The 24,813-nt window shown below is 42.4% G+C and overlaps 1 protein-coding gene across 11 annotated transcripts in view; it reads right to left on the bottom strand.

Moving 5' to 3' along the window:
* Positions 1-284: 284 nt before the first annotated feature.
* Positions 285-24,813, bottom strand: part of EHBP1 (EH domain binding protein 1) — a 223,116-nt gene continuing 198,587 nt past the window's right edge. For all 11 annotated transcript variants that reach the window (XM_069850070.1, XM_069850071.1, XM_069850072.1 and 8 more), the window contains 4 exons: positions 8,931-9,030; positions 7,732-7,805; positions 1,340-1,454; positions 285-1,248 (listed from right to left, as the gene is read on the bottom strand). In XM_069850070.1, coding sequence (XP_069706171.1) covers positions 1,158-1,248; positions 1,340-1,454; positions 7,732-7,805; positions 8,931-9,030 — 380 coding nt within the window. In that variant the 3' untranslated portion in view covers positions 285-1,157. The remainder of the gene's footprint in view (positions 1,249-1,339; positions 1,455-7,731; positions 7,806-8,930; positions 9,031-24,813) is intronic.

Below are 24,813 nucleotides of genomic sequence, written 5' to 3'. Positions count from 1 at the left end.
TTCCTCCCCGCCCCCCAGGGCTCCGGGGGCAGCGGGAGGGCCCGGGATGCAGAAGCCGCTCCCGGGATGCGGCCCCCCGCCCCGCCGCACAGGTTCACCTCCCCCTCCCCGACGTGCGTTTTATTAAAAAAAACCTCCAAAACAACAAACAAACTGAAAAAAAAAAAAGAACCAAACAAGTTTTCCCTGCGGTGGGTTTGTTGCGCTGGCGAAGCCGGGGAGCGGAGCCCTCCCCGGGGGGGACGAGGGGCGGGGGGCTCGCAGGTAAAGAGGAAAGCGGCCGATACGGTAAGAAAGATTCGGCTTTTATTGAAAATCTTATATATGACTCGGTATTGTAATAAATAAACGAGACGAGCTCCACGAAGGGACGATGCGGGACAGGCGTGCGGGGACGGGGCGGGAGGCGACCCGGGCGCAATAAATAACGCGGAGCGGCGGCGCGGCGACACGGGGGGACACGGGGGGGACACGGGGGGGGACAGGGCAGGGCAGGGCAGGGCAGGACGCGCTGCCCGCTCCCGGCCGGGCGACTCTGGGGGAAAGACCCTCGCGTCAGCCGGAGCAGCTCGGCTCTGCTCCCGGGGACCCGAAATGAAACACGGGGAAATACAGCACATTTTTAATAATAACTGGGGTGGATCTGACCCGGCTATAAAATGTAGGTAGCTTATTAAGTATTACATATGGCAGGACTAGATGAAACCGTTCCCAATGATTTTTTTTTTTTCCTATATCCCCCCTCTCTAATCCTATTACGACAAAAACGTATTTATTTCAAAACTCAGCCCTCCTCCAGCTCCAGAAGCTAGGACAGACTTTATTCCTCCTGCCCTTTCCGCACGTCTCCGGCATCGCCCGCAGCCCGGGCTCTCGGCACTTTCCTTGCAAACCCCTTCGGCAGGAGAGCTGAGCCCGCAAGAAACCACCGTACAACGCGAGTTCGCTTCAATGGAAACCAAAACACAACGGAGCGCGGCCCGGCGCAGCCTAGATCTGGCCTAAGAAAATGGGGAAAAAAAAAGTTTAATTTTTTAAAACATTTTTTTTTTGTTTTTTTTTTGTTTTTTTTTCCTCCTTCCCAGTCTCCCGTCGGCATTTTTAAAAACGTAAGAAAGAGCCGCGCTGTGATTTCGCCACCGTTGCGGGAAGGTCGCTCACTGGAGGACGCATTTCTCTTCCTTCTTGGCCATCTTGCCTTTGTTTTGCTCGAGGGTCCTCTCCAAGTGCTCGTCCTCCTCCTCGGCCCTGCGGAGAGAGGCGGCGGGAGGCGCGGTGAGGGGCGCCCCGCACCCGGCCCCAACCTCCCCGCGGGACCGTCCCCCCGCTCCCGACTCACTGCTTCTCCTGGGCGTCCAGGTCCCTGACCAGCGCGTCCCGTTTGTTAACAAGAATAACGAGTTCGTCCAGCAAAAGCTGCTCCCGTCTCTTCTGAGCCTCGGTCTTCTGCCAGTCTGCGAGAGAAAAAGCAGAACACACAGAGCCCTGAGCAGCCGCGGGGGGACCGGACCGGCGCATCCCGTCCCATCCCAGCCCGTCCAGTCCCATCCCATCCCACCCCATCCCACCCCGTCCCGTCCCGCCGCCCCTGCGGGGACCAGCGCGGCCGCCCGCGTTTCTCTGAGCTCAGCAACGACTTTGGGGTCGTCTGGGGTTTTTTTTGTTTTTTTCTTTTGGGGGGGGTTGTTTGTTGTTTTGGGGTTTTTTCCCTCCTTTTTGATTTTGTTTTGTTTCGTTTCTCACGACCGTTTCTCCCGGGCGGGCACCGACACTGACCAAGCTCTGCTCCCCTCGCAGTTTTCCCCGTTCCCCCGCAGCCCGGCTCCCCCAGCCCGGTTCCCCGCCGGCTCGGAGCAGCCGGAGGAATCTCACACCGGGCACCGTACGCTCCGCAGTAACTTTAAAAGCAGGTACCGGCTCACTAGCATCCCCCGCTCCGCTGGAAGCGGGACCGCGCTGGCCGCCGGGCCGCGGAGCCGGTGCAGGACGGGGCCGCCCGGCGCTCCCCACCGGGATCTTTCCCGCAGCCCCCCGGGCTCCGGCCGGGCCGAGAGGGCTTGTCGCTGTCACTCAGCCCCGGCCTTCCCCGCCTCCCTCATTAAGAAGGTAAACAATGAAAAGCGGGAGCAGGAGATGATGCGGGAGATAGCAGGACAAATGAGGAGCGGGAGGGAAAGAGGATGCCGGCTCCAAAAAAAAAAAAAAGAAATTACACCGGGAGAAGCGATGGCCACCGGCCCGGCGGGGCCCTCCTCCTCTTCCTCCTCCTCCCCGACGGCGAAGAAGGGGAGAGAGGGTGCAGTCCCTTTGGCTCTCTCCCCGCTCTCCATTGCCCCGGGCGATCATGTTAAAACTCACACGGCTGGTGCTCATTCAGATAACCCGAACAATGCTCGCCACCGGTTACCATGTGAATCTTCACAAACCCCGCAAGAATGCGGTGGTTCAAATCCCCCTGACCCCCCTCCAAAGCCAAATTTATTCAAGACAGCAAACTGCTCAGAAGCTTTATGAAAGCGAGCGGTGCTGGAGGGAATTCAGCCTTGTATTTACAAATTAAAAATTAGGTGCATCGTCCCGCAATAAAGGTTGGGAGAGCGGCAGAAAGGCAGGAATGTGTAACCGCTTCCATCGCACCCTCGCTGTCCACCTGGGCCCACGGGCGAGCTGGGGGCTGCAGGGAAAACCCACCGGGACACGGGTGTGCGGATCCACTCAGGAGAGGAGAACGCGCACAGCGGCCTCGCAATCCCGGGATTCGGTGGCACCAGAGCCCTTCCTGCAGCACCAGCCTGGCAGGGCACGGCCATAACTGCCCACGAGCTTGGCTTTTTCTCTTTTTCGCCTTCTTTCCCTTTTTCTCTTTTTTTGCCTTCTTTTCCTTTTTCTCTTTCCTTTTCAAGCGCGTTGTTTTCCCCTCCACCGTTGTTAAGGAAATAATTTTCCAGGTGTGCACAGACTGGAATTGCAGCTACCAGCCTAAATTACTGGTAATCCAAGCCATTTCTCCCCCCGACAAAGCTGCTTCAATTTAGGTAGCAGCCTTTTAGGTGCTAATTTTGAGCACTCTCGATTCCACTGCTGCCTGCCCTTTTCCTCTTTTTGGGGAAGGCTCATGCGATTCCACCCGTTTTTAAAACACCCCTCTGAACTCCGCTCTGCACCTCTGCGAGTCACAACTTCCCAAAACCGGAGGGTTTACCCACAGAAATAAAGCTCCTCCACGCACAATGCAATCTCAGCCTGACAAAACTGGCAAAGGGCAGCAGCGGTGAGCCAGCCAGAAAAAGAGGAGAGAGGCACAGCGGAGAATCTCACGGGTGTTTGCTCTCCCCGTATGTGGCCCCCAACTTTCAGGTCAACTTTCCCCCCGTTTCTGCTGAGAACTGTTCTGCGACTCCGGCTCCCCAGCACATCTGGGCACATGAAGCTTTGGAGGAAAAAAGGACCTGAAAACCCCCGTGTCTACCTGGAACCGATATAATTATTTTGCCATTTTGACAGTTTTCACTTAGTTGAAAAACTCCTAGTTTTGAAGCCTTTTTCTCTTCTCCCCCTCCCCCTGCTTCATCCCTACTTCTCCAGCTTCAGCAGCAATTTTAGCTTTCAAAACAGCAAACACCAGTCAAAATATTTCAGTATAGGTTTCACTCCGTCCTTCACTACTATTTCTCTCTGTTAAGTCCCTAAATTTTTTGTTGCCCCATCTTGTAGGCCTGTGCGGTAAATAACGTCATATTAGGAGTTCAGGGAACAAAACTGTTTTTTTATTTTGTTTCTGCGTTTGTTTATTATTGGTGTTTGAAATGTGCCACCAGTAAACTTGTTAGCAGAAATATTCCCATGCATTTTTACTTTGTTTCCTAGAAAAAGAATCTGATCTCCCCCCAGATACATTCAAGTAGCAGCTGGTTAAAAGAGTAACTGGCACAAAGTATTTAAATAACATTTTACATGTGATGATGCTGTAATTTTGTTTCATCCAACAAACTACTGCTGGGTAGCAGATCCAGGAAGCATCCCTATGTTTAAAAAAGCAACTGTGTTAAGTTTGATTCCTACCTGTTGTGCCTTTTAAGCTAGGATTACCTGTAACACCTGTCACATATAGCTATCCAGGCTGACTGCAGCTCTAGAAGCTACAATATAGGCTGTGATTAATTTAAAGATTTCAGAATAATACTGTTATAAAAGCTACACTCTGGACAAAAATAGGATTAAGCTCTGAGGCTGTACATGAGCTAGAAGTGTTGAAAGCTAAAGCCTCTATGCCACCGCTCACGACGGGCAGTTTAAAATGACAGAGTTCGCTAAATTCACGTTAAAGTAGAAATGTTTTCAATTATTCATCTTCATTGACTTCATATTGTCTTTTTTTTTCCCCCTACTGCTTAAACTGATAATTACTTTGAGCAAACAGGCACCCAGTTCCCACAGAAACGCTTTAATAGAAATGGTCGAAAGTTCTCGTAGTAAAACCTTCAACCTCACCACTATAATAAATAAGCCCAGCACTTTGATGAAAATTAACACTAGTTTTGTAAAGAGCACATTGGGGGATTGCAGTCAGCTCTTATCTTTAGTTCCAGTCAACTAGCAATCCTGAAAGAGTTTGCATCATCATCAGAGCAGGCCATTTGATAGGATTCTGCTGCTGAACCTAATCAATCTATGGAATACTGTGGCTGCGCGGTGTAACAAAGCTAAAATAGATTTACAAATGGGGTTTTAGAGGATAAGCTCCTCCACAGGATTACATATTGATTTTAAATATAAAAAGCTTATCATATAAACCATAACTACAAAAATAGTGAACCTATGCATAAATCCTTTTAGAAGAGCACCCACTTCAAACTATAAGCCAAGAATAAATCAAGATGTACAAAATCCGAAAGAAGATCCATTTCTTGGGCAGAAAATGAACACACCACCCCAAGGTGTGCAAAAATGAACTTATCTTTTCTAAGGAGGCATTAAATCTCGCATGAAAAAAAAGGAAAGGAGTGAAAGGAAAGGTAGCTGAAAGTCAGGCATCCCGCCACTCGGCTGTGGGAAAAAATCAGGCTCTGAAATGCAGCACCTTGTTTGCACGAGCAGGCCAGCTCCCAGCCATTCAGCCAAAATGCCTTCCCATGTGTGCAGGTTATGACAAACCCAGTAACCTATATTTTCTTTGGCTGATTAGGCAAGGATTTCAGGCTTTTCTTGGTCAGAGCAGTCTCAGCAGTGGAAAAAGAGGGAACACTTTCTAGCTGGATGAAGGCAGCACGTTAACTCTCTCGTTCTTATCTCTATGGCTAAACGGGGTGTGGGGGAGAAAGAGTCTGCCTTTTTTTTTACCACCCTCGGTCATTCATGTGTTCCGCGTGAAGTGTCACAACCCTCCCAAAGGCTATTTGGCTGCATACGCCTCCATTTCAGCGGCCGGCGAAGAGGACACCATCTCCACATCACTGAACATGCTTAACGGCCAGCACTCCCCGACGCCAGCGCTGCCCACATGCTGCCTGCGCAGGCAGGGCAGGCTGGACGCCAAGAAACCCCCTTTATCTGCCATCAGCAGGCTCCTGCACTCGGCTTTTTTTTTTTTTTCCTCCACTCATCAACTAGCGAAGTAAATTGGTTGATAGATTTTTAAACAGCGCAGTCACGCGCAGAAGTGCTACAGCAATTTACCAAAACTGTAATTATCACCTTTCAAAGACTTTTTTTTATTTTAAGTTTCAGTTTGGGTTGTTGCATTCTCCCATTCGTTTAGACAAACAAACTGGTCCTGTCCTGTTACTATGTATTTTTTTCTTCCTGCCCCTATATTTCAGATTTGGAATCAATGCTGGTAAAAGTCTCTTCAACTCTTTCACGGAGCCCAAGTGCTCATTAGCAATCGGCTAAATGGCCCCAGAGCAGAAAGTGCCGGGCTGTCCGGACAGCCCATGCTTCTTCACAGAAATCGTATTACAAATGGTGAGGGCTTGCTGGGGCTTCCCAAAAGTGCATCTTTGCACCCCAGCGTATGTCAGACACAGAAATACACTGACGCACACATCGAGAGGTGAGGTGTCACAAGCGTATACTTGAATATTTCACAGACATTTTCTTGGGAGAGTTTCTACTTAAATATGTATTCTAGGTAAAAGCAGATAGCTGCTAAAACTTCTAGCAGACTGATAATCTTATTGAGGGTTAAAATGCTGAAAGTGGACTTCATTGTATAAATAAAAAAGCAAAACCAAAATTTTCCAGAACTTGTGTTTTCCCCCTAAGCCCCTGTTTACCATACCACTGGTAGCACACACAAGAAAAAAAAAAAAAAAGAGGTCCTTTCTGGGTTTGGCCATCTCTCTCTGAACTTAGAAAGAGGAAATTAAAAAAGGACAGATTTTTGTTCAAGTCAAAATGTGAATGGCACAGGCTGCTAAAGGCTGCTGCTAGGATATTCCAAGAGACTAAAACAGACGCGAGGCAATTAAACATTGAAATTTCATATTTAAATCCAGTATCTCTTAACTTCTCTCTGGTTTTAGAGTATTTAATGGTTTAAATATTTCATTAGTATGACTCCAAATTAATCTGGCTTGTCTCTGCAGAAAGCGAGGTATATATTCATGACTCAAGTTTACCCAAGAACATAGTGAACGTAGTCTTATGCAAAAAACATAACCACAGATAGATTCGAAAAAGCTACCTGAAACCTGATGCTTTTTCCCTACAAACTTATGCTCCCAGTGAAGTCTCCAAACTAATTAGAATTGATTTATTATGGATCAGGTACCTTATCAGGTGAAGAAAGAAATTACCATGGACAGTCAAAGGGTTGAGAGGTCAATACAGAATAGCAAAATCAATTTGCATTGATTAGACAAAAGGTCCATTTTACAGAGCCCAAAGGATTAACTTTTAAGCAAACATCTTTGAACTATAAGACAGCATTTGTGACTGAGAGGTATAAGCAGTGCAGCATTAGAAAACACTTAAGATATTTAAATAAGAAAATAATGCAAGCGTTGGTTTAAGCTAGCTGGATGTTTATTTTTTATTATGAATCATCCCCAGGATTATTGTACAATTCACTTGAAAACCCTATGGAAAGGATGCAATTGTTTCATTTATCCCGCATGTCAATCTCCCCCTGTGTTTTCATTCAGGTAAGGTGACTATAAACTTGGGAGAGTCACAGAGAAGAGAGAAAATCTGTGCAAAGGATTGCACTAAACCTGGTGTTGCTTGTGATGAAATATTTACTTCACAAACGTAGTGTTTTACCACCAAAACCAATGAGACTTTTTTCCCCTCACTTGGATACTGTTGTAAAACAGATCTGAAACATTAAAAGGAAGGAGGTTCCCTTCTGTGGGTAACTCTTTCCATTTTTTGTGGCCTCCAAAGCAGCGCAGTGCCACAGGAAAGCCAGAAGAGCATCACTGCAACAAAAAATAATAAACCCCAGACGAATATTCCTTACCTCCTCATGACTTAGTTTTCAAAGTTTATTCCACGGAGACTATATTTCTTTGTCCCATATCTTGGACTTCCCTCATGACCACCCCTGAATAAAACTTAAGAATGCGATTGCAGACCCAGCGTATTTGCTGTGCGCTATCGCTTGAAATGATGTAAATACCAGCATTAATTCTTAACTGGGCTTCAGAAAAGCCTCCACATTGGTACTTTCAGGCAGCCACCTTCGGCAGCAAGCATTTTACTTCCCTACGTACCGAGCATTGCTCTTACCTTCGATAGCAAGCATTGCTCTTAGCTCCCGGTTCAGCAGTTCGTAGCGCCTTTCTAGGTCATGTTCTTTTTCCCTAGGCAAGTTGCAAAAGTTCATCAATATGTTAATTACTAAATCATTAAACACTTAAAAGAACCTTTAACTTACATTGATTTTAGGACTCGCAACCGACTTTTCTCTTTAACTTTAAGCTACTCGAAACAAATGATACACAAACTTAAAACCTCACTCAGGTGGCATTTTCAGTAACGGGGCCTTTTCATTTTCTATAATGTCAGCTTTAATTCCATCAGTTTAACTCTATTGTGCTACAGGACGTAATTATTTCATATTCATCCTTGGAGCGCCTGTTGTGGAATGTCCTAAGTATAAAACATTCCCCTGGATCTAATGAACAAATTCCAGCATCAGCCTATTCACTAAGATAATATGACACTGGAAATATTACCCTATATACATTCTGCCCTAATGAATAACGAAAATTAGACACGGGATTAGAAAGCTTAATATTTTGAAGGTAGAATCTTCTATCAAGTTCAGACAAGGAAGGAAATTTGTGAGCACAGGCTCTTCCCAGGGAAGTATGCAGGCGTCTACACTAGGTGGCATTACTGAAAGAAATACATGGGAAAAAAGCGACAGAATGCCTCTAAAAACGAACACTCTTCTCCCTTCCTCGCCAGTGCTAGTGAAAAAAAGTTCCTTTGTCCTTACTTTGCAGTGTCGGTGGTATCATCATACCATGAGTGAGTCACTAATATCCTTTCAGCAGACTGGTGCAGCTGAACTAGCAGTAGGATCGAGGATTTCTACAAAGCAGGTAGCAACTCAGATTTTGCTCCCTCTCAGAATAGGCTTCACCTGTCACATCTGAGGCACGATCCAAATCTATTTGCGCATTTCTAAAATGAAATTTTATTCTACTCCTGGGGCTTTGAAAAAAATGTAATTGTACTTAATATTTTTTTTTTCCACAGCTCTAGCTAATCTTGTGTCATTGCATGCTTCTCATTTGCAAGTCTGAAACACGAGAAAAACAAGTTACTTGATGTGTTCCACAAATCATCTATGCCACTCACTTTTGAGGGAACATTTTGAAGACTAATAGGAAGAATGCAAAGAAGTTTGGCATCTGTCTGTTGGGTAAATATTCCAGTAAATCATTCTTCTGTAAATACACGTATCCATCCATACTTACAGAAGAGAAAGCTGGTTCATTCGTCTTATTAATGCATTCTTCTTATTAACCAGCATGAACCATTCCTGCATCATAGCTTCTTCTTCTTCTGTGTTTCTTCCTGCAATCAAAAGAATTTCATTACTTACATGGCATTTCACAAATTGAGCCACATATTTCATTTCAGTTTTTGGACTATCGTTCTCCAAAAACATCAAGCACTACCATCTCGGGTGGTAAAAATACCATATGACTGCAAGTCCTGCTGCCCAATCCTGCTTACTCCATAAATAAAACTTTTGAAAGCAGCCATTCGTCAGCATATATTGTAGTGTTCTTTATCACGCTGACACCCTGACCTAAATAAACACCTTTTAAAAATTACTGTATCTTTTCAATTCTCCTGAAAGAACTATATTGTTGTGATGTTCCCAATGAAAAAAACCCAAACCCTTGCTGCTAAAAGATGTTGGTCATCAGTGTCTTCCAAAAAATAAAACAACCAATCCTTGTGGGCAAGAGCCACTCCACCCATGTAAAGTCAGTGCAGTCAGGATGATGTGGTAGGGATCAAAGTAGCTGCAGAGGAGATAATAATCATGAACCCTCGGCCAAGGTGCGGGTACCCGCTCAGCTTCTCTGCGCTTATGGCCGCTCTCCAGACAATGAGCTGGAAAGAGCTGCTCCTCTTCTCACCTGCAATCAAAGGGAGCCCAAATAAAAATAATTTTGGGGTCCAGGTGCCTAAGGGTCCCCATGCGTGTATGCATGAATTAGCATTCCCTTCCCCAGTCCATGTCTGCCATCGTCTTCCAGGCAGGATCAGGACCGTCCACGGCCTACCTGCAGGCAGTGCTACATTCTACCAGATCCTGTAAGACTCTACATTACCACCTTTGCACCATCAGGCCACGTGGGGAAAAGGCAGATGAGTGCCCAGAAGGCTCCTGACTGTCCTTTCCATGTAACAGGGGTTGCTCAGTCAAATTTCACACTCTTTGAGCTTGGGGACTTGGAGAAACCTCATCCAATTCCTTTGTGGAGACTGCACCACTGTGGTGACCTACCATTCTCATCTCTCAAGTTGAGCTGAGGAGCAAAGACTACATAGTTCTCACTGAACTATGAAACTCACGTATTGCTTATGGTTAAAATCGATCTGGGAAGAAGTTGGATAGTGGCAAAGGAACATGAGCTGAGACTTCTGAGAAGTTTTCTCATCACTGACACTGCTTCACTGAGAGAATGTGGGCAGATATCTGCATTCAAACACCTTGTGTGTAATACAGGGATAATCACCTGTACCTATCTTGCAAAGGTGCTAAAAGTTAATTCTTCGCTGTTTGTAAAAGGTTTTGAAATCTCTGCTGCAAGGTGCTGTACACTCAGGGAAACTATCTTATTAACTTAAACCATAGGATCCCTAGTTCCAAAGAAGCAATTTCTAGCACCTGAAGCTGGAAAGACACCAGAAAAAATACTAGTTTGCTTTAAAAGAAAGCTTACAATTTCTGGGTGGGAGCGTTTGAAATGCTTGCACGTACGTGCCTGCCACATGGACGTTCACACCCCAACGCCACGGTAGTGTGCAAGCCCAGATCTGCACCGAGAGCCACCTCCTCACCCAGCTATGACCCTGCTGAGTCCAAGGGAAGGCCTCCAAACTGTTTGATTCCCCCTGCTGTGGTCTGTCAGCTTGGGGCATCCACATAAGGGAAGGTAAAGGAGACAAACAGGGACGTGGGTCAGCTTGGGGTGGAGGTGGTGACCTACACAGTAAGAAAAAAGTTACGCCATTTGGTGTGCTCTTCTTTCCGACCCTGGGAAGCTCCGGGCTGATGAAACTGTTCCTTGGAAGGGTGCTTTTAGAGTATACGATTTGCTAGCGGCGAGATGGGAAGGGCAGAACTACCCAAAGTGGGGGTGGCCCTGTGGCCTTTTTCCAAGAAGAAACCGTAGTGCCCAGCTCCTGGATGACGGAGCGATGAAGGAAGAAATTTGTCGTGTAGAAATGCTTTCCCCCAAGAATTTCAGCTTCTGGTTTTGTGCAGAAAATATTACACCACAGCATTTACAATAATATTCAGCAGTTCAGTACTCTCCTAAAGAGGATTAAAACTTGTTAAGTACACTTCGCTGTTAAGTCAAAGATCAAAGGGTCTGCTCTTAGAAGTAGATGATAATCAATATTAGCAACCTTCCGTTGAAATGCAGCAAGTAGCTGCAATTTATTTGGGGGAGAGGGAAAGAAAAAGGGGGCAATAGCCTTTTTTATCCTTGCAAAATGACCAGTCTATTCTGTGACGCATGAGATTGCCACACTGCGGTGAAAAAAAGTTCTCGCAGCCAGACATACGTGGCTACAGTAACATTTTCATCAATTTATGACATTAGATTTATTGGGTTTGGGGTGGTCTGGGATCCCTGGCTAAAAGATGCCATTATAAATGCAAGCTTTTGCCGCATTTCAGTTTGCAAGCCTTGAAAAAAATGAGACAGAAGTATTTCAAAGGAGATTGACTCAACAGCAGATCTGAACTTGGATTTCATACCGTGCAGTCCCAGAGTAAGAACACAAACTTCTTGCTATTAATGCATTCCTCCTAAATGAAGTTAGCCACAACATATTACAAGACAGGATCGAGGTAAAGCTTGGAGCTGTCACCTCAGATCTGAACAGGTGTTTATTTTGATATTTCCATGCTGACACTGAAGCACACCCAATATCCACAGAATAGGCTGGTTTAAAAGTGAGTTAACAAAGTCTTGATTGTTTTTTCACGGAATTTTTAATCTGTTTTTGTATTCGCTTTGGACCCATGTGATGCCCTGACACCGGTCATGTGATACCGGCTGCGATAGGCACAAATCCCCAGGCAGCAACAAAAGAAGAAAGAGTAAAAAAGAAAAAGCTGAGAAAAAGCTTGCAATTTGGAAAAAGGCCAATTGTACCCTGGCAAAGGCCTTTTTGATCAGTGAAATGACACATGGGTGCAATATTAATAGCAGTCGATGTCGATATTTTATTTGTGGACCATCAGCTTCTAAATTCTTGTACACGGAGCTAAAACAGATTCTACCCAGGCAAGCAAAATAAAGATGAACTCCCATATACAAAAAAAGTTTAAATAACTCTTTTCAGTAAATACGCAAATATGCCACCACTAGAGCAATACTTCTTTTTTTTTTTTTTCCTTTGGTGGAAAGATGCACGCAAAACACTTTTCAATAAAGAAAATCTGAGTGTTGTTACTGCAGCGTTATTGCAAGCCAAACTCACATTTACAATTTCTAAATCAAAAAAATTAGAAAAAGCTTTTCTTCAACACAGTTTCACTGTAAAATCCTGCTGCTGCTGGGGTTAATTTAGCTTCCCCTTTCCAAGTGTAAAATAAGTATTTAATTGACTCGCTACAAATGCTTGAACATTAAAATTGGGAAAATATCTGTGTTATTCTTGGGGGGGAAAAATACTGTACAGATTATTTAAATGAAGCAAAAAAAATGTTTGAGAACAAATCAATCCCATGCATGCAAACCCCTTATCTGTGCCAGTACAAGATGATGAAAATCTATAAATAGCCCACAGATCTTAAACTTAAATTTTTTTCCATAATACATGCATTAGGCTATTGTTTTCAATATAAAACAACAACAACAACAACAAAACCCTTTTAAAGCTAGTAAGTTGGACCATTACAAATTAATCCTGACTTTAATAACTGGTTAAAGACCCCTTCAGCTTTATAAGTAACAAAAAATATTAAAGCCTGTGATCACAGCGAGCTTTTCTCATTTCTCCTCTACCCATTTGTTATTTAATCCAATACTAGTAATCCAATTTGTCCATCAGACTTTTAAAGGGCAGAATGCAACTTCCCCAGCTTAGACACTTTTCAAAGTACAATATATTTTTCAAATGAATGCTGGATGTTTCATTTTTTCCCCAACTGTTCCTAGCTCTAATGTATGAGGAAAAAAAGAACAAGATGAACATTGTTCGTACTGATTAAGTAAGAGCTCATTAAAGAGCTGTCAGTGCCATACTTTGAATATGCATGAAGCATATAATCAGATCTAGTACCGTCACTAGAGGAGAATACGGTAAGTACAAAGGATTGATTTAATTACTTAGAGTGGGCTGTGGTGGTAAAGCAGTCTTGTTAGCGCAAAAAGAAAAGGAGGTTGTATTCTGGCATGGTTAGGGGAAAAAGGCAGTTTTAGCTTCTGCCACAATACCTAATCTCAGGATAAAGCACTTTACATTGTAGCTTAAAATGAAGACTGTCAGTTTTCTAAAAAGACCAGAATTCATCTTATCTTGTATAACCTCACCTGGTTAAACTATCGGGCAGAACATATTTATTCTCTTTAACACGTAATTATGCTTATACCTTTTTATCCTATAGTTCAATAATGACTTCTGAAAACAGTCTTCAAGTAAGAGCCAGTAGTGCTGCAAACATCATATGCGTGCAAAATGCTCGGTAAGAGATTTGAAAAACGCAGAACCAGAAACTAAGACGAAACAGTAAGTACACACACCTTTATGTAAAAAGACAATACAGCTTTTAATGTTGGACTTTAATATTAGATAGGTTCTGAGGGGGATTCTGGTGGGGTTTCTTGTTTCTCTAATTTATTTTCTTTTTTCCTCCTCTTTTCAGCTTTTTTCTCCCCCACCTCTTTTCCTTTTTTTTTTTTTTAATCAATACATTCTTGTGTTATTCTTCCTTTATGAATCCACAGAAATTCTCTCACATCAACTCTCCGTACCATTTTCTAATTTCATTGTCTGGTTTGAGTGGTGAAGTGTGCATGCCCTATCCTTCTCTTCACCTGACACCTACCAGAGCCCTCCTCAGTGGTAACGAACGAGCCCAGCACCAAGCCTGGGATAGCTGAATTCTGCCCTCAGATACAAGAAACTCCTACTGACTTCAGAGTTGTGATTCTGCACTGGAGTAGCTCCTGCACAGGATTCAATCAAGGCTGCAGCATAAAGTTTTGTGATTTTGTCCCTTACTGGGACAAATTCTAATGACAGACAAAACAATGATATTCAGAATCTTAACGATAGCAAAATAAAGAAAAAATCCCGCCCTAAACTCCTTTCTTTTCTCCTGCGGTTCATCACACATATTTAAATTCAATTTTTCTGACTGTTAGTCAAAACCAACTTGAGCCAGCTTTCATCTACAATACTCAAGACTTACAAGCATGTTTGTACGTTGCCATTTTTGAGAACAATAAAAGCGACTAGCTTATTTTAACACTGTAAAGCTTCCAGGCAGTCTTTTAAAAACAGGTTTTCCTTCACATTCTTCAGCACTTACATATCAATTTTTGTTTACACTGCATGCTAATTATTTGCTAAATACTTAAATAATAAACATCTTGACAAATGTATCTCCTGAATAATTTTTTTTTCCTGTTTCTGCTAAAAATACTTCCAAGCCCACTCCTTATGCTCAGGCAGCAATCAGTATATGCATGTGCCATTAGACCCATTATTTTTAAGCCGTTTGGGCAGCTAGGCATTAGAAAAACCCAATATGGATTAATGCAGTAAAACTGTACATTGCTAAGAAAACAGAGAAGAAAGTGCTACGAAACACCGTGAATACCACTTAAAAGGAAGAAAAAGCAGCAACATGCAGGGACAAGATCAGTTTACAGTGTAAATGGATGAACACAGTAACTCCTCCACACTTTATACCATCGTAAATCTGTCAAGATAAGCCAACAGATTAATATTTTTTTAAAAAATCCTTAAATGTAAATGTATTTAACTGTTGTGCAAAAATGAATTACAACCTGTGGAAGACAAATAATAAGGGATTTCTATCAGCATCCCAAACGAGCTCATTCAGTCTGGCAAGAAATAACAGGTTTACAGAAATCATTTTGTATGCTGTCTTGAGCGATAATTGTTTTTAAATTTTATTTGCACTGTGTATAGTCTTGTGTGCCATGGTGTCACGGTTAAACACAGAAACCTCCTCATGTCTCCCCAGTTACCTCAACAGAACTACATGAAAAACAACCTACTTAAGACAGAGCCCATTCTTAACCCATTTGCTGATGTTTACACAGAGTTTTAAAATAGAATAGAAGAAGCTTTCTTCACTCAACACACTTGGGTGAAGAGGCAAGCAGGAGAATGCCAGCGCATATGAACTAGAGAAGGGCAAATAATGATAAAAACTGGCCAACTTTGCTCTGCGCCTCTTTCTGGGCTGCTTGTTAGTTAACAGAAGCTAGATGACCACTGAGAGCCATCCAAATGCCAGTAAATTCAACAGCCTTTTGAAAATGTATCCTGCTGCCTTTATTTGCCTGCTGCAAAAAAAAAAAAGCATTCACCCAATCATGGGGATGAGTTTTTACGAGTTTCTGTATTAGGAGGGAGCAGACAGATTGGCTTGTTTACCTGAAGGAGAACATGAATAGCAAATAAAGGATAGTTCTAGGATGTGTTTCATCTTGTCTCATAAGAACCTGGGGAAATTCACTGAAATTGAAGGTGGTGTGTTTAAAACCGATAAAAAGAACGATCTTTCCTCGAAGCCCCATCATTTACCAGTAGAACTCATCGCCATGAGGCAACACTGAAACTAAGAGAGCTCAGCAAGAATTAAAATCAAGTTTAATGTTGAATATGGAAAGGCAGATCTGTACCAATAAATATTCAAACAAATAAACAAAAACGGGAGGTAGGAATTGGACCCTCCGGCTTTAGGACATGAGCTAACCTTTAACTTTTAGAGGTTAAATGAAGCGTTCCCTGTGGCCAGGTTAGCCTGTCACTGGTCCCTGAAGAGCTTCTTGCCCCTGCCTGGGTTCAATCCACACCCGTCCCTCTACAGGACAATGCTCTGGACCAGACTGTGAGGCTGATCTGCTGCAGCAATTACAGCTTTACTGAAAGAAAACACGGGAAGGGACGAGAAACAGCACGGGGCGTTTTAGCGGACCAACCTCACATCACTAAAAAAGGTTGATGGAAGGTCTTGAACCATTCGAAGTCAATGTTGGACTTCCCACTGATTTTACGAGTCTTCTCATCCTGCTCACTGTGAACATCTTCTGCACAGACGAGCTCTTGTTTTTAATGCAAGTTACTGGATTTAACGAATACTTAAGCAGAAAAGCCTATATTCACAACAGATATTCCTTGTAAAACAGAGTTACACGAGACCTACTGCAAAATATGTCCAATACAAAGCTACAGTGAAGATTGTTAAATGATAGCGACCCACAATTTTTCACTGAGTGAAACTGAGGCATTGCAAGAGACCTATTTTCTGAAAAATCACCCTACCCTGCTTCCAGAGGACTACCTTTGGTGGAAAAGCTCAGAATTTTGGTTAAAATAAATTCTCAGTGTCAAAACAAAGCCTGCAGTAGGCACCGCAGCATGAATGGATGAGCTGCTCCACCTCGACCTTCAAGCCTCCCATTTCAGATCACCATGCCCAGCCTTCTTCCAGAATACTTATTTCTTCCACTGAACAAGGACCTCCTTGGTTATTAGAAATCACTGAAAATGAGCAAAAATAGCCACAAAGAGATAAACAGGATGGGACTGCTGTTTAGATGCTGCTGCAGAAGAGCTAGCTAGCAGATGAAACCCTAGCACAATTTCCTGAGTCTCAACTAGATGGGAAAATGTCTAAGGAACATTAGAAAGGCAAATGCATGGCCACTAGCTTGCTGTCTGAGAGCAGCTGAGAAGGAAACATTGATGTCCACACAATGGAGTCTCATAAAGGTAGGTAATGACTGCCAAGAATCTGCCAGGCAGAGCTACACTGCAGTGCCTTGTTTGACTACGTATTTCAGCCCCTAAAAGTACTGTAACCCTAACGAAATGGAGCTGCAGCCAAGGGAATGCTTTTATCACACGCACACATTAAATTAGCTTAATATCAAGCAGGAAACTTGTAATTTCTTTGGTTTCTGAAACATAATAAATCAGAGAGGCTATTTAGAATTTTGAGAGCTGTGTAAACAGAAGGTCAGGGTTCTGACCACATCTCAGTGCGTGTGAGGATTTATTCTACCTGGAGTGAGACTGACTCACAGGAAGATAAACATTTGTGGCCTGCAGCCTTGGCAGCCTAAAATTATCACAGGACCAAAAAATTCACAAAAGACAAACTGCCTGAAAGATTGGTGATTTTCTCTACATGATGAGTCAACACAGCAGCCACTAGAAAATAACAGAAAATCAACAGAAACACAATACCTGGGCTTGATAAAGATTACACATATATTTTAAACGTGGGACCATCAATCCAAATCAAGAAAACACATAGTTTCTAGCCCAAAACTCAGACAACAAGAGGTGAGATTCAACTGAAACATCTGGAGAGATTCCTGTAAGAAAGTGATGCTTCCTGCCTTGGGGACAGTGCCTGCAGATATCGTAGCACTGAGTAGAACCCATTTATCCTTTATCACCCTCTGCTATTCTCTGTATCCAAATTTTCTCATGCAGGACAACTCCAGAAGAAGCACAGGCTTGGGAAAAGTATATATCAGACCTTTGCTTTCAGCACAGGAAACAAAGACCATTAACTGATACACTTAAATCTTTGAAACTACAGGAAAAACAGTAGTTCATGCTTGGAAATCCACCAAGAAGGGATGATGGTCTGGTAGATGAACTATTCTGCTTGCGGGCTGAGAAGTAGAGTTGGATACTTTGTTATAAGTGACAGTAATTCCTCTAGGGCTCACAACTACTCCATAGACTGGTTGCCTGCTGACTTCGCAAGTGATTGCTAAAGCAAGAGGCCAGTTAAAAGTTGCCGGATTGTGCTCTAGTAGAGCACCAAATTATCCCATTCTTACCAAAAGTTGCCTTACTTCCCTCAGAACATACTGACCTGGAGCTGGGAAGGGACAGTGGACAGTATAAAATGACTTCTGTCACAGATAGGGCTGAATTTAACCCAAGCGACTTCCTGAAGTAAGATGACGGCTAGCACTGAACGTGACCTTGCCCTCGTGTTAATGAAAGCACCTGTTCTTACTGGGAGTTGGCAGGTTGTCCTTCTGGGATTCAAAGTTTCCCAGTGCTAAATGGGCAAGTTCAGCAAGGTTGAGGTGTCCTGGAGCCCTTCAGTTTCCTGTTTGGACAGAAAAGGGATTTTTGGTGGTAAATGGGAGAAAACCAAGAAAAAATAAAAGGGATTCCTGCAGATTGCAGTGGCATCATGGGCTGGGAGCCCCAGGGTGACCAAGGTGCCTTTCTCCCCACCTTCTCTTTACAGGCAGGCACTGATCATAGAGAAAGCCAACTTCCAGGCATAAAGCCAAAGACTATGCCTACCACATGAAAGAGCATTTATACTGCAATGCCACAAAGAAAGATGGAAATCAGTGAAAAGAAGCAAGTGTCTGTTGGGTCTTGCAAGGCTTCTGGAAGGCTTGCAAGTCTATTTATAGTGCCTAGGGCTCTCCCAGAGTATCCTCCTGCTATGTGGGCAGCCCTGCACTTGGGCTCTCTTCCTCAAGCCAGCTTCAAGCACTTTGTTGACAGGTTCTTTTAAGGCAGTGATAAGGTACAAGGCTACAAGCCAAGGAAGTGCATGGAGGGGAGGTCGACTTATTGTTAAGTCCTTCCAGCCAACGGCAATTCTGGTTACTCTGAGAAAAAACAAGAATTATGGTCATTGCTGTTGCTGAGCTGCTTTAATGATTTAATGAACTTGGCCTAGGAAGGCTGAACATACACGCTACTGATGTCTGGTCTTGGAAAGGTCTCCTCCTGTGAACTTCTGCCGACTAATTCACAGGTCTAAGATCGCAGAGATGCAGTGAATTAGAGTCAGAACTGTGATCACTGGGGTTTGGCATGGTGTGTTTCTTCTGTGGAAGCCTCTCAGCTGTAGAAATGCTGGGTATTAGGAAAAGTACATCCAGATGGTCTTCCTTTACCAAAACATCATTTCACTGGAACTGCTAATGGGAAGAGATTGAGATTGAAGAGGAAAGAGATTGCCAGTAAGAGACTGTCGAGGCAACATGACCAAAGGGAAACTAGAGAAAGGTTGACAAGCCTCAAGAAGTTCTCAGTCACTCAAAATACATAATTCTGGCAGCAAGTCAAGATTACTGAATGCTGAAGAGTGAAGAATCTTATGCAGCGCTTTATAATAATGTTTTTTTTTAAAAAGCAGTAACTACCACTGCATAGTTTTGTGAACTGCTATGTTACAATACAAATCACTAACACTTGTGCTTGCATCAAAACGCTTTTCTTCTGACCAATACAAACTGCTATTAGTAATATTCTTCTAAGCTCTTAACTGTTAGGTATTTCTAATACCTCACAAATAAGCACCAGCAAAAACACAAAGCAGTGTCACATACATAATTCATGTATTGGGAATTTTTTGAAATGCTTTAACTCAACTTTTTATGCAAAATGTCAACAGGTAAATGTAAAAGATGCTGTTTTCAGTGACACTTTTAAATTTTCTGTTTTGTCTGGGCAGCCATTGCTCTAGCATGCTTTCTTTTGCTGTGTTTTGGCATGTGCATCTTTGGCTTTCACAATACGACTGGACAACTCTCCACCACCTTGTGGCTTGGCAAATTTGCAGTTCACCTGAGAATCACGCTGAGCTAAGCAAAACAACAGTGCATATGGAAAGCAAGGCTGGTAAACTGATATAGAAGCCACAGTGTTATTAATTCATTCGTTCTGATTTACGTAAGATATGACAATATGATAATTTCCCTACCTAGCTACCACTTTCTCCTTATGTACATGCACCGATATTGTATATGCACGCTGACTGCTTGCGAGTCTGAAGATGGTAACAAAACCAATTTTTAAATAGAGCTCACCTCTCAGGCAAAACTGAACATTCATAATTTTCCTCCCCATGCCCTGACGCTGGTGAATTCAAATCTGCATTTGCTGTTGAGAATTCCAAAGAGAATCGTGAATTCAATTGTTTTTAAAAGACACAACTTGGCTCAGGGAGTAGGATGCCTCCTCCTAGCTTACATCTCCCTCCCCCAGTGCAAATTTGTGTTACAGACTGGACAACTCCGGTAAGAAGCATTCAAGACGGTATAATACAGACTAGTAAATACAGCTTGATAATCAGGTTTGTGAAGGTGCAGAGCACATAAGGGATTTATTTTTGATAGTGAATCTATATACATATACATCACCAAGCCCCCATTGAGAAGCAGACCACTCCAAGTGATTAATACAGCTCAAGGGGGTGGATAGGAGATCAATGACAAAAATCACCTGGTAAAAAAAGTAAAAGGTATTGCATTAAAAGGGCTTTTACTTTGCATGTGAAACAATACTGAGAAACCTGTATTTTAGCACTTGTACTCAACAAGCACTCCAAAGTATGCAGGGATGAGAACAGAAACCCATCCTTTCTAATAATCTTGTGACAAAAGCTAAAAGACATCATCCTATTAACTAGTGATCTCAACTGCTAATGCAGAGTACTTCCTGGTGCCTTTTATGTAGAATGTCGCTATTAAAAAACCACTAAACATTCACTGTGAACAACACAGAATCATTCATCTTTTATCAGCATCTCTTGTTAGAGGAGTATGAGAGGGGCCGAAGGTGTCATTGATATTATAGAGTGGAAATTAATCAGAAATTTTTCTCATATTTTCCTCATCACACTCATTTACTTTTGTACAAATTTCCCCTGCTAAAAAGTTCATACCCAGCCCCCTGTTGTACGCTTTTAAGTTGAGAATATTCAACGAGTGCGTCAACTGAAAGGCACCAGGTCCTAACACAAAAAGCATTCGAAATTCTCATTTAGTTGTCTTTATTTTGCTAGCGCCATGTGGTCCTTGAAGATGTAGAAAACACGGGAAGCCGAGTAAAGATCAGAGCAAGCTCATTAGCATTCTGACAAAATTGGAGTGGTGGAGATGTATAGTTTGCCTAGTTTGTCGTTTTGAAAGCTACCGGTGGTAAGCTTTCTATTTCATTGTGCTTTTGTCTTTTTTGGGGGTTTTCAACGCAGCGGGGTGGTTGTTAGCCTAGGTTTTCACAGTGCATTGTGGGAACCTTGCCTGCACATTCAGCCTATATAGTATCATTCGAGTTCAAGTCAAAAAGTTTGGGTTTTTTTTCCTATTTATTTCATAATCACCTACGCTAATGCATAATTGCTGTCTGGCTGTCAAAATCCATTGTGCCTGACACCTGGTTTATAAAGTTTAAAAAAAAATCCAAATAAAATAAACTCTGAGCTGTATGTAAAAAACCCTTTCAAACATGTTGCTAGTTTTCTTCAAAAGACAAGATAAGAAGAAATTAATTTAAATTCCACTGTTTACAATGAAACTACAAATGAATTTGAGACAGATCCAGTTGATTAGAATTCAAAAGAGACTCTTCCACTGTATAAGATCGCCAATTCTATTTCATAGCCTGTGGAAGGAAAGATGGGTTTATGCTCCAGAATTATGTAAATAATGAATTACCTCTTAGAAGACCTAAAGAAGTTATTACTCTGGTCATTTGATTTTTTTTTTTAAACATTAGGCTCACTTTGAAGGGCTAAAAGGGCTACATTAATGCTGCTATTCGACATGAACGTTTCCAAGTTGCAATGAAATGGATAAAGGTCTTTTTGGATGAATTTATCTGCTAAATCCTTGTGGTTGCCCTCCTATCTTGCATGATGACCCAAAAGAATGTCAACAGCTCATTTCCCAGAGAGCTGGAAAGAGTCACTATGCAAGCCATAATCTGTACGTTCTCAAAGAACCGTTTCAAACATTACATTTCACAAGCTGTTTAAAGAGATTTTTTTTCCCCGCTCTCATCTCCACTATCCTACCAGTACTTTGGACATCAGTGCCTCAGAAATGAGAGCTTTAACAAAGTTGAAACATGATTTTTTACATATTGTGTTGGTGGGTCATGCATATGTGCACATGCATACAAGCACCGTGCAACATGTGAGTGCCCATGGATTCCCACAAGCTTCAAACTCACATAGCTAAATTCTAGCCATACTGCGGCAGGGACAAGTAAATGCTACAAATCCAAGTCACCCCAAATTTACTCATTGAATTTTTTAATAGAATGTGTGTCAGGCTGCCAAAATTGCAGACATCCCTTTAGCAGGAGACGATAAAATCCAGATTGAAAGGAGTTACAATGGTTTAGATTTGGATACAGTAAATTTTACAATGGAGTAGGTATTTAAGATTTATTTACTTAGCAAGGGGGAAAGGATAAACAAATAGTAAGAGAAAGGGCCACTTTATACAAAACCTTCAAAATTCTGTCTTTTTGTCATGCACTTGGATAGCATCATTATCATTGTCACCAAAACAGCCTCAGAGCTGCAGCCAGCCTCTTTGCTGATGGAGAAAAGCAAACAGTCAGGCCAAAGAGGGAACACTGGTCTTTAAAAACAGAAAAAAAGTACAAGCAGGTAAGAGCCTGAGGACAGAAAGCTCTGAGATACCCCGATAGCCAAGGGGATCGACAGATCTATTTTTTTCCCATTGTATTTAAAATCTAATTTCACTCTATGCCCACGTGAAATACATGAAATTTCATCACAGGAGATGTTGCAACGTCTAAGCTATTTATGAAGAACTATATTCCCTCCCTGGCTAAACACAACCCCCCAGTCCTGAGAATTAAATAGCAGGAATTATTTTAAGCGTAACAAAAGGCAGAATTTTGCCAGCTCTGAGATGCCACCTTTATTTCAAATCTGCTTTTAATCACTTGGTTCCTTTTCACTCAGGTCCAACTCCCAGCAGAGGCAAATAACCTGGAGACTCTTATCCACATGACAGTAAAGGAGACTGAATTATTTTCTATACTTTGCAATGTGCTTATAGCTGCAAAATTATTTATCTCCTTCACTGCATTCTGCTACGAAAGTTTCCTCCAGAAGAATCGCCGGGACCAGCCATATCAAATTAGAGGGCAGTCAGGAGTGTCTAAGTCCAGCTTTAAAACAAATATCCTAACAATTACTTAGCCATATGGAAAATAGGGTATGTCTTTCCTGAAAGCTTTTATACATTTTCTATCTCAAATTTCAACTTCATTAGAAACTATTTCTGACTAGCAAGCTGCAAGATTGCTAAATATCTAACTGTTAACTCACCATGAAGAAGGAGACTCTTTTGAATGGCAGAACTTTTCCAAGATGCAAATGAACAATAATCTAATTTCAAGAGTAAATTAACTGAAGGATTCATTTTAATATGTTTCAAAGTCTCCGAAATTAAGTGGCAGTTGCAACCTATGCAATACACACACATGTGCACCCACACTCACGTAGCCACGCTAGCACAGCACCCCCGCCACCCCCAGCTCCCATCTTCAGAACCCACATTGTACTTATGTTTAGGTTCTTATGACTTAAAGGCCAGATGTTTCACAAATGACCAACAATTGGAGGTTAGAATAAATTAATGACTGATTTCTGAGCTTTGATGGAATTAAGCATACTTCTATTCTCAACGTGCCATGTGAATGTTCCCCCGTTAAACTTTTTTCTTTTTTCTTTTTTTTTTTTTTTTGACAAGTGAGGCCACCCGGCAGAAAACAACCGATGCAAAACCCAGGAGTAATCCCTCTGTTTAGTTCAACACTGTGGTTAGCCTTAACACTGCCTCTATTATCCAATGGATTTAGAGAAACTTTCATTTATTTGTTGGCCTCAGTCTTCCAACTTTGTTGCCTTCTTTAAAGGACCCCAGACCCATTCCTATGTAAATACATTTGCATAGGGCCCCAGTGAAACTTTCTGGGACTCAGACTAAACCTGCAGAACTATGTAGCTGCACTGTGCATATTTGTGATCTTCACATAAGTACTTCCACAAATACATATGAGTAAATGAAGCTGATGTCAACTCTCGCTACAGTAGGAGCACCTGGAGTTTAAAAGAAACGCTCCATCGCAAACTAAGTACCAAAGCCCCAGACTCCGAAACAACTGGACGATGCAGCACCCAAATGCAAAATTATAGTATTTATAATGAACAAGGAGTTCTTTTCATTTAGGAGCTGTTAAGATCAGCGTTTTACTTGCTGCAAAATGTCATCATCTCTCCTAACCTGTTTCTGTTGCAGTAGGACAACAGGATCTCTGTTGTAAAAGTGATGATTCACGCTACTTGGTTTTTCTCTATTTTTTTCTTGCTGCCTCTGTTTATAAAGAGTACCTAGGGTATAATGTATTATTATATACCATATACAATACAGGCTTCTTGCAGCCAATTCAAATATAACGCTTGGCATCCAACAAGTCTGTTAGGAAACAGCACTGGGATTAATCCCTGCAATTACAGCCCTCAAGAAATGTGGGTGGACGCTCGGTGCAATTTTACCATTCCCACATACAAAATTCCAATACCTTAAAGGTTTATGTTCTGTCAGAAAGGCACGATGGACCTAAAGCACATACTAAGGACTGGTTTTGTAATTCCACTTGCACTGAGGACTGTGGGCCAGGAATTGCAACTGAATATGTTCTTTTGGTATGCATTTAAGGAGACAACACCTTCTTCCAGGTGCTAAATGAACATGGATATCTAACTCCTTGTTTTGCAGTATAGACTGTTTTAATCCAGGTTAAAAAGCTGTGTATACATAACTTAAACCCTCCCCCACGTTACAGCATTATTCAAGTACACTACTACAATGATTAAAAAAATGAAGCTAAATATATCAAACTTAATCACATATAAAAATGCACTACCCATTACAAAATGACTTGCACATCTGGAAGCATGTTAATGAAGACACGGCTACAAATCATAAACCGATTCTGATTTACACTTTATTTCCCCTATTTCTGACTGTATGGTGAGTCTCTGCTGCCTCATGTAAATACCACATACAAACCCAATTTCTCTCC

The sequence above is a fragment of the Phaenicophaeus curvirostris genome, chromosome 2 (genome assembly GCF_032191515.1).
Source record: "Phaenicophaeus curvirostris isolate KB17595 chromosome 2, BPBGC_Pcur_1.0, whole genome shotgun sequence".
In the NCBI taxonomy this organism is placed as follows: domain Eukaryota; kingdom Metazoa; phylum Chordata; class Aves; order Cuculiformes; family Cuculidae; genus Phaenicophaeus; species Phaenicophaeus curvirostris.
This window is presented reverse-complemented; position numbering and strand designations above follow the sequence as displayed.